The following is a 9533-nucleotide window of genomic DNA, read 5'->3' on the forward strand; positions in this document are numbered from 1 at the left end:
AGCCAGCTCCTCAGGCCTGACCTAACAACAGGCCCAGGGCCGGGCCGTTAGGAGCGCGCGCGTTGCCTCTCGGGAATTGTAGTCCTTTGAGCCCCTCGGGGGGGGTCGAGAAACCGACCTCTCTTCCGTTATCAACTACAACTCCCAGCAGCCCCCGCGCAGAGGCCGGGGTGGGAGGGGCGTGGGAGAACCGTTAAATAGGGCCGCTCGGCCATTTTGCTGGAGATCCTGCAGCCTGTCGTTTTTCGCAGTTATTTTCTCCTCTTTCTTCCTTCTTCACCGCCCGCTTCGGTGTTTTCTTCCTCGTCCCTGCAAGCCTCCTGACGCAGTGATCCGGGTGGGACCCGCAGGCCTTTTTTGTTGTTGTTTGGTTTGTTGTTGTTTTTTTAACCTCCTCACCGGCCTCACATTAGTATCGCATGTCCTCTATCCAGAACCTCCAGTCTTTCGGTAAGAGCCGCCCAGGGCTTGTGGGGAGACGAGGCCGGCCCTCGAACCCCCATCCTCGGCCTGGGGGGGCTTTGTCTTCTCTCCAGGAAGTGGCTGACTGGGATCCGGGCCTGTCAGACTCTTCCCTTCCTTTTCCCCTGTCCTCTCCCCCTTCTCTTTCCTCTCCCCCTTCTCTTTCCTCTCCCCCTTCTCTTTCCTCTCCCCCTTCTCTTTCCTCTCCCCCTTCTCTTTCCTCTCCCCCTTCTCTTTCCTCTCCCCCTTCTCTTTCCTCTCCCCCTTCTCTTTCCTCTCCCCCTTCTCTTTCCTCTCCCCCTTCTCTTTCCTCTCCCCCTTCTCTTTCCTCTCCCCCTTCTCTTTCCTCTCCCCCTTCTCTTTCCTCTCCCCCTTCTCTTTCCTCTCCCCCTTCTCTTTCCTCTCCCCCTTCTCTTTCCTCTCCCCCTTCTCTTTCCTCTCCCCCTTCTCTTTCCTCTCCCCCTTCTCTTTCCTCTCCCCCTTCTCTTTCCTCTCCCCCTTCTCTTTCCTCTCCCCCTTCTCTTTCCTCTCCCCCTTCTCTTTCCTCTCCCCCTTCTCTTTCCTCTCCCCCTTCTCTTTCCTCTCCCCCTTCTCTCTCTCTCTCCCCCTTCTCTCTCTCTCTCCCCCTTCTCTCTCTCTCTCCCCCTTCTCTCTCTCTCTCCCCCTTCTCTCTCTCTCTCCCCCTTCTCTCTCTCTCTCCCCCTTCTCTCTCTCTCTCCCCCTTCTCTCTCTCTCTCCCCCTTCTCTCTCTCTCTCCCCCTTCTCTCTCTCTCTCCCCCTTCTCTCTCTCTCTCCCCCTTCTCTCTCTCTCTCCCCCTTCTCTCTCTCTCTCCCCCTTCTCTCTCTCTCTCCCCCTTCTCTCTCTCTCTCCCCCTTCTCTCTCTCTCTCTCCCCTTCCCTCTCTCTCTCCCCCTTCCCCCCCCCCCGCCCCCCTCTCTCTCTCTCTCCCCCTTCTCTCTCTCTCCCCCTTCTCTCTCTCTCTCCCCCTTCTCTCTCTCTCTCCCCCTTCTCTCTCTCTCCCCCTTCTCTCTCTCTCTCCCCCTTCTCTCTCTCTCTCCTTTTCCCCTTCTCTCTCTCTCTCTCCTTTTCCCCTTCTCTCTCTCTCTCCTTTTCCCCTTCTCTCTCTCTCTCCTTTTCCCCTTCTCTCTCTCTCTCCTTTTCCCCTTCTCTCTCTCTCTCCTTTTCCCCTTCTCTCTCTCTCTCCTTTTCCCCTTCTCTCTCTCTCTCCTTTTCCCCTTCTCTCTCTCTCTCCTTTTCCCCTTCTCTCTCTCTCTCCTTTTCCCCTTCTCTCTCTCTCTCCTTTTCCCCTTCTCTCTCTCTCTCCCTTTCCCCTTCTCTCTCTCTCTCCCTTTCCCCTTCTCTCTCTCTCTCCCTTTCCCCTTCCCTCTCTCTCTCCCTTTCCCTCTCTCTCTCTCCCTTTCCCTCTCTCTCTCTCCCTTTCCCTCTCTCTCTCTCCCTTTCCCTCTCTCTCTCTCCCTTTCCCCCTGCCCCCTCTCTCCCTTTCCCCCTGCCCCCTCTCTCCCTTTCCCCCTGCCCCCTCTCTCCCTTTTCCCCTTCCTTCTACCTTCCTTTTCCCTTCCTCTCAGCGCCCTTTCAGCACCGCCCCCCCGGTCCCCCCTCCATGGCTTCCCTGGTCACCCCAACTTGCCTGTCCCCTTCTCCATCCCTTCTCCCCCACCTTAATACGAATTTTATTTGGCGTCCTCTGCAGTGCCCCCCCCCGCCCCCCCCCCGGTCACCTGTCTGAATGGCATTTAAGCGCTTAGTATCAGTCAGCTGTAACAGTGCTTGGCACATTGTAAGTGCTTAACAAATGCCATCATTATCATCATTATTATTGAGCTCTTCGTGTGTGTAGAGAGCACTGTACGTGGCACTCAACGCGAATGAATGACTGTTGAGCACTTATTCTGCGGAGCACTGTGCCAAGCGCTTGGGAAGCGGCATGCTGTAATGGATAGGGCCCGGGCCTGGAGTCAGAAGGTCATGGGTTCTAATTCCGCCTCTGCCACTCATTCATTCAGTCATATTTATTGAGCACTTACCATGTTGCAGAGCACTGTACTAAGCGCTTGGAAAGTACAATTCTGCAACAGAGAGAGACAATCCCAACTCAACAGTGGTCTCACAGGCTAGAAGTCTGCTGTGTGACCTTGGGCAAGTCTCTTCACTTCTGTGGCTCAGTTACCTCATCTGTAAAGTGGGGATTAAGACTGTGAGCCCCACGTGAGATAACCTGATTACCTTATATCTACCCCAGCGTTTAGAACAGTGCTTGGCACATACTAAGCACTTAACATGATTATTGATGTATTATCATTTATTATCAGACACGACCCCTACCCTCAGGGAGCCTGCTGTCTAGTTTCAGCTTCTTCCTCCAAACCGCCCTCCAAGCTTTTGCTTCGTAGTAGTCTCCCTCCGACGAGAGAAGCAGAGATTCCTCGCCTGGTGGAAGTGCCTTTAGTACGGTTAAAATTGTTTTTTTGCAAACGTTGGGGTGGGCGTTAGGGCCTTGCCAGGGTAAGGAACAGTGGTTCAGAGGTCGGCTGGTCTCTGCTCTGGCATCAGGGTGTTAATGGCATGTATTTCTCTAGATTTATGAGATTGTATTGCCTAAAATCTAGTTGCCCCAGGACACGTTCAAGGTTAAAATGGAAGCAGGGGAAGCTGAATTTTTGTCTTTTCGTGGGTGATGGTGTGTGTCATGGCGATGCTTCCCCGGTCACCCAATTGCCTTTCCCTTTCTCCATCCTTCCCCGTCCCCACCCCTGCCCCCCCACCTTAGTATGACTTATTTGGTGTCCTCTACAGCCCCGCTTGTCACCTTCCTGAATGGCATTTAAGCACTTACTATGTCAGCCATAACCGTGCTTGGCACATACTAAGTGCTTAAGAAATGCCGTCATTATCATTATTATTGTTGAGCACTTACTGTGTGTAGCGCACTGTACTTGGCACTCAATGCGAATGAATGACTATTGTGATATATGCTAGATCCCTGGTGTGTGTCAGATGAAAATTTATAATTATATTTTGGCCCAGATCATTTTTTCCTTAACCGAAAGAGTTCGAAGAACCTTGTTCAGGATTAAATGTTTAGGTCATGTTACTAAGTTGCACTACATTATCTGTTTAGGTTGCAGCTGATGTTTTCTCTGTAATATTGTGTGAAAGGAAATGATAGGGCTCCTTCTCTGCAGAAGTTGAGTAAATGAGTCTTGTCTCCGAATTGATTCCTAAATTGTACCGTGTTTTCTGGTTTGGACTCTTGCAGACCCCTTTGCTGATGCAACTAAGGGCGACGACTTACTCCCGGCAGGGACCGAGGATTACATTCATATAAGGATCCAGCAACGGAACGGCCGGAAGACTCTGACTACCGTTCAGGGGATCGCGGATGATTATGACAAAAAAAAGCTTGTGAAAGCTTTCAAAAAGGTAAAGGATTAGTGATGATAACTGGTATTAAGTGTGATGTGCCTAGTGAGGAATTAAACATTGGAAAGGATATAAGATCGTCAAGCCAGGCACAGTCCCTGCCCCTTCACGGGGCTCACTGTCCAAATAGGGAGTATACGTATTTAACTTCCATTTTACAGATGAGGAAACAGAGGCACAGAGCAGTAATTACTTGCTCAGAGGTGATAGCTGGCTTTAGAATCCAGGTCTCCTGCACTTGCTCTTTTCCCTAGGCTTAGCAAAGTTTTTAAGTGACTGGTTTTAAGACATTGACTTAAATTTCAGAGCATGTTTAATGCGTATTTTCATGCTGGACTAAAACCTTTGGCTTGTCTAGTCCCAAACTTGTAACTGAACACTGTTTGGGCTGTCTTTGTGGCTGTTTCAATGTCAACTGTAAGGTCAGAAATAACTTTCTCTGAATAAAAATCCCGCCTAGTCATTTGAGCGTTCCCTCTGATTACTTTTTAAAGGCTCAACAATAAATTCGTTGTTTAGCAACCAGAACGATAAAGTGCTTCTATTTTTAATTCCTAGAATGAGTTGAATATTTGGCCACTTCGTGTCATGATGCGGCATTAAAATGAGGAAGTTAGTGTGAATGCAGGTTTTTTTCCTCTTGTGAAAATTGAATATTTGAATGCGTTGTATTTGACTGCTAGTACTGTATTTTTGCCAGAAATTTGCTTGCAATGGTACTGTGATTGAGCATCCTGAATACGGTGAAGTCATCCAGCTTCAAGGTGACCAAAGAAAAAACATTTGCCAATTCCTCTTGGAGGTGAGTGACTGCAGATGAATTTTATGCAGCATTTAGATTTATTTCAGGTTGACAACTGAGCATAAAAATTCTCTGCTTAAGGATGTTATACTATTAGTTGTACCGTTAACACAAGTTTCATGTTCAGTTCATGGTAAAAAGGGTCGTTCATTTATTTGTCTTGCTAAATTTAAACCCAAATATTTAAGTGTTTTTGCACATCTCAGTTGAGATTAGCTACTTATTAGTCGTATCTGGCTCTGAACGTAATGTAGCAGGATGCTGAAGGGATCTTCACTGCAAGCTCTAACTGCCCAATATCTGAATTAAACTTCTGATAAATGTACCTATTTCAGGAAAGTAATGGACTCTAAAGGACAAACTCCCTGAAAGGTGGTGTGTTTTTGTCTTTATTTTTGGTAGGTTGGCATTGTCAAGGAAGAGCAGCTCAAGGTCCATGGCTTCTAATGTGAGCATAACCACATGAAGAATTCCTCAAATAATTTTCTTCTCCAAACCAGCTTGGCTACCTTGTGAAATGAGTCTTTGCAGTTCACGGACTTTTCACGTACCTGGTGGTTCAAATTTCCCTTCACATTTGCATGATTACAGAGTGCATGGGGTGTGGAGGCTTGTAACACACAAGAAAATTGCAGTGAGATGGTAACTGAAACCCTTGTGTATTTTAACCCATTTCCAATGGAAACGTCTTCATTTTAAGTGTTTATTCATTCTACTTTTTTGTTTTAAAACATTTTTGTTGTAATAAACCATGTATGTTGCAACTGAACATGTTTGTGAGAGGTTATGCTTTCAGTTCTGAAACAACTGACACAACATTGCTATCCTCTTTGGATTGAGCACTCATTCAATTGTGTGTTGCTTTTGGAAGGAGTAACTGAACGTGACTGGCATTTGGAGTTAAATGCTCTTCGAATTAAAGGTAGTTTCACAGTATACGTGAACTGAAAGGTTTCCAAAATCAAACTTCCTTTCTTTGTGAGAATTTAGTTGTTTGTGCCTTCACAAAGCAATCAATCATTTATTGGGTGCTTACTTTGTGCAGAGTATTGTGTTCAGCACTTGGGAGAGTACAGTAAGAGTTGGCAGACACGTTTCCCACCCACAAGGTGCTCAGCCCATCCGCAGAGTAAACACAGATACTTCCCATGAAAGTCTTCAAATGCTTTGTATTGGAGTCAGCATCTGTATTCTTTTTTCAGTAGTATTATTGTATTAAGTGCTTAATACCTGTCAAGCACTGGGTAAATAGAAGGTAATTAGATTGCATACCCGGCCTGTCCCATATAAGGCTCTCATTCTGAGGGGGAACCAAGCATGGAATGGCCATTTTACAATTGAAAAAACTGAGGCACAGAGAACTTGATTTGCCCAAGGTCACAAAGTAAGCACTTTCATTCAATCGTATTTATTGAGCGCTTACTGTGTGCAGAGCACTGTACTAAGCGCTTGGGAAGTACAAGTTGGCAACATATAGAGACGCTCCCTACCCAAGAGCGGGCTCATGGTCTAGAAGGGGGAGATAGACACAAAACATATTAACAAAATAAATAGAATAAATATGTACAAGTAAAATAGAGTAATATGTACAAACATATATACAGGTGCTGTGGGGAGGGGAAGGAGGGAAGTTGGGGGGGGAAGGGGAGGGGGAGAGGAAGGAGGGGGCTCAGTCTGGGAAGGCCTCCTGGAGGAGGTGAACTCAATAGGGCTTTGAAGGGAGGAAGAGAGCTAGCTTGGCGGATGTGCGGAGGGAGGGCATTCCAGGACGGGGAGGACGGGGGTCGATGGGGGGACGGGTGAGAATGAGGCACGGTGAGGAGATTAGCAGCAGAGGAGGGTGCGGGCTGGGCTGGAGAAGGAAAGAAGGGAGGTGAGGTAGGAGGGGGCGAGGTGATGGACAGCCTTGAAGCCGAGAGTGAGGAGTCTTTGCCTGATGCGTAGGTTGATTGGTAGCCACTGGAGACTTTTGAGGAGGGGAGTAACGTGCCCAGAGCGTTTCTGCACAAAGATCCGGGCAGCAGCGTGACGTATAGATTGAAGTGGGGAGAGACAGGAGGATGGGAGGTCAGAGAGGAGGCTGATGCAGTAATCCAGTCAGGATAGGATGAGAGATTGAACCAGAGCTGGGATTAGAACTCAGGTCCTCCGATTCCCAGGCCTGTGATCTTTGCACTAGGCCATGCTGCTGCTCAGTTCCTTTTTTTTTTTTTTCTTTAATGAAATAGTTTCATTTAAATACTTGGAAATGAAGCAGAGCTTGGAACAGAATCCAAAATTAGAACAAAGATGTCACTAATGGGCTGCAAGAGTTGACGCTAGCTGGAGGATTTGCTGATAATACTCGCAGAAAGAATGGGTGTGAAATGTCAAATTCCCTTTGAACTAAATTCACAATAATGCTCACATAAGCCTCAAAGATTCTTGTCCTTGTTTGTTTTTTAAGCTAATGGGTTGGGCAACTATTTTGGAAACTGATTTTTCTCTCTCCATTCTGGTCTATTTATTCCGTACTCAATATTTGGAGGCTTCATTCTGGTCTATTTGTTCCATACTCAATATTTGAAGTCTGGAAGCCTCTCCCAGTTAAAAACATAAGACACTACCTACACCTGAGTCAGCCGTGTGCTTCAAGGGCATTGTGAATACAGATCAGGCTTCAAAGCCCAGCATTTGTGCTTGCAGGACTTGTCGAGTGTCACTGCACTCTTGCCTTGTAAGAAAGTCTATTTTCCATTCTTATTGTTCTTGAATGTGCTTTCTGAGGTGAGAATCAAGCTATAACCTATTGGAAAACAAGTTTGAGGGTCTGTCTCCCTCTAGATGACTGCAAGTGCCTTCATCAGTGTTATTGAGTGCTAACTGTGTGCAGAGCACTGTACTTGAGCAACAGAGAGACAATCCCACCCCACAACAGGCTCACAGACTAGAAGGGGGGAGACAGACATCAAAACAAGTAGACAGCTATCAATAGCATCAGTAGAAATAGAATTATAAATATATACACCATTACTTATAAACAGAATTATAAATATTCACATATACACAAGTGCTGTGTGGGGAAAGGGGTAGAGCAAAGGGAGTGAGTCGGGGCGATGGACAAGGGAGAGGGAGCAGAGGAAAAGGGGGGGCTTAGTCTTGGAAGGCCTCCTGGAGGAGGTGAGCCTTCAGTAGGGCTTTGAAGGGGAGAAGAGGAATTATTTGGCAGAATTGAGGAGGGAGGATGTTCCAGACCAGAGGTAGGACGTTGGCCAGGGGTCGACAGCCGGATAGAAGTGAGAAGCTTAGCACCGGAGGAGCGGAGTGTGCAGTGTGCGGGCTGGGATGTAGAAGGTGAGAAGGGGCAAGGTGATGGAGAGCTTTGAAGCCAACAGTGAGGAGTTTCTGCTTGTAGTGGAAGTTGATAGGCAACCACTGGAGATTTTTGAGGAGGGGGGGTAACATGCCCAGAAGGGTTCTGTAGAAAGATAATCTGGGCAGCAGAGTGAAGTATAGACTGAAGTGGGGAGAGGCAGGAGGTTGGGGGATCAGAAAGGATGCTGATGCAGTAATCCAGTCGGAATAGGATGAGTGATTGTACTCAGCCACTCAGCCACTGCCTGGCTGCGAGACCTTGAACAAGTCAATTAATTTTTCTGTGTCTGTTTCCTCATCTGTAAAACGTGGGTCTAATTCTCACCCATGTATTCTTTCCCATCACTTAGTACAGTGCCCTACCCACAGTCGGTGCTTATTGAATACTATTATTACTAAAGTAAAATACGGGCTCTGTTAGTCATCTGGGCAACTGCATTAAGTGCCCAGAGGAGATCAAGAATTGATTTCAGTTTAGGTAGCTACCTGTAGCCAATCTTCAACTGGGAAGTTTTTGTGATTTTTTTTTTTTCCTCCTGTATCTTTCCTTATCTTTGTAAGGCATCCAGGTCTGCGACCTTGATTTGCCAGAGAAAGTTGGTTGTTTCTGTCTAATGTGTCTCATGTGTTTCACACAACAAAAAGATGTTTATATCTGCGATCTAATAGAACGTTTGTGCAAAGGGGGAGTGGGCTGGGCATGGAGGGAAACTTTCCTGGTTCAAAGAGAAATGGGGACGAAGACTATGAATCAATCAGTTGTCTTTATTGAGCACTTATGTGCAGATCACTGCACTAAGCGCTTGGGAGAATACAGTATAACAGAGCTGATGAACATGTTCCCTACTCACAAGGAGATTAAAATCTAGAGGGTCTGTGAGCAAGGAAAAAGAAACTTGATTTTTACTTTTCTAACCTGGCTGCAATTTGGTTGGGCATTTGCTTTCTGGACAGATCTTCCTGCTCCTTCCTTGAATACCCATTGGGTTCAGGGAGAGGATGAGTGTTGGCAAGCAAAGTTTAAAACATGATCCCTGCTCTTGAGAAGCTTATAGTGTAATGGAGAAGACAAGCTGAACATGTCTACCAACTCTATTGTGTTCACTGAAACAGTTGTATTTATTGAGCACTTACTGTGTGCAGAGCACTGTACTAAGCACTTGAGAGAGTAAAATATAACAATATAACAGACACAATCCCTGCCCACAATGAGCAAACACTTAGCCCAGTCCTCTGTATGCAATAAATGCCACTGGTTGATTGATGAAATAATAGTGTGACTGAGATTAGGTATAAAGAGGACAATGAATGGATGCATTTGAGAGTTTTGAGGTTAACTGTAACAGAGTTTTCTGTTACAGAATCACATTTTCTCTGAGTCAATAAAGAATCCCCCATCAGTTAATTTGTGTCTTGTTTTCCTCAACTGGAAAATGGGAATTAAATACCTTGTCTCTCTCCCGCATAGACTTTG

General features: G+C 46.6%; 1 protein-coding gene across 1 annotated transcript; it reads left to right on the plus strand.

Moving 5' to 3' along the window:
* The first annotated feature begins 208 nt into the window (after positions 1-208).
* Positions 209-5474, plus strand: EIF1B (eukaryotic translation initiation factor 1B). The gene is made up of 4 exons (XM_038769118.1): positions 209-450; positions 3740-3903; positions 4604-4705; positions 5108-5474. The coding sequence occupies exons 1-4, from the start codon at positions 420-422 to the stop codon at positions 5150-5152; spliced, it is 342 nt and encodes a 113-aa protein (XP_038625046.1). The 5' UTR covers positions 209-419; the 3' UTR covers positions 5153-5474.
* The last annotated feature ends 4059 nt before the right edge of the window (positions 5475-9533 follow it).

The sequence above is a fragment of the Tachyglossus aculeatus genome, chromosome 2, assembly GCF_015852505.1.
Source record: "Tachyglossus aculeatus isolate mTacAcu1 chromosome 2, mTacAcu1.pri, whole genome shotgun sequence".
Lineage (NCBI taxonomy): Eukaryota > Metazoa > Chordata > Mammalia > Monotremata > Tachyglossidae > Tachyglossus > Tachyglossus aculeatus.

What these genes read in the sequence shown, in the direction of transcription:
- EIF1B (XM_038769118.1), top strand. Translation starts at nt 420, where the DNA reads ATGTCCTCTATCCAGAACCTCCAGTCTTTCG. An exon ending in TTGTGAAAGCTTTCAAAAAG is followed by an intron (nt 3,904 to 4,603) that starts GTAAAGGATTAG and finishes TATTTTTGCCAG; the next exon opens with AAATTTGCTTGCAATGGTAC. An exon ending in TTTGCCAATTCCTCTTGGAG is followed by an intron (nt 4,706 to 5,107) that starts GTGAGTGACTGC and finishes TATTTTTGGTAG; the next exon opens with GTTGGCATTGTCAAGGAAGA.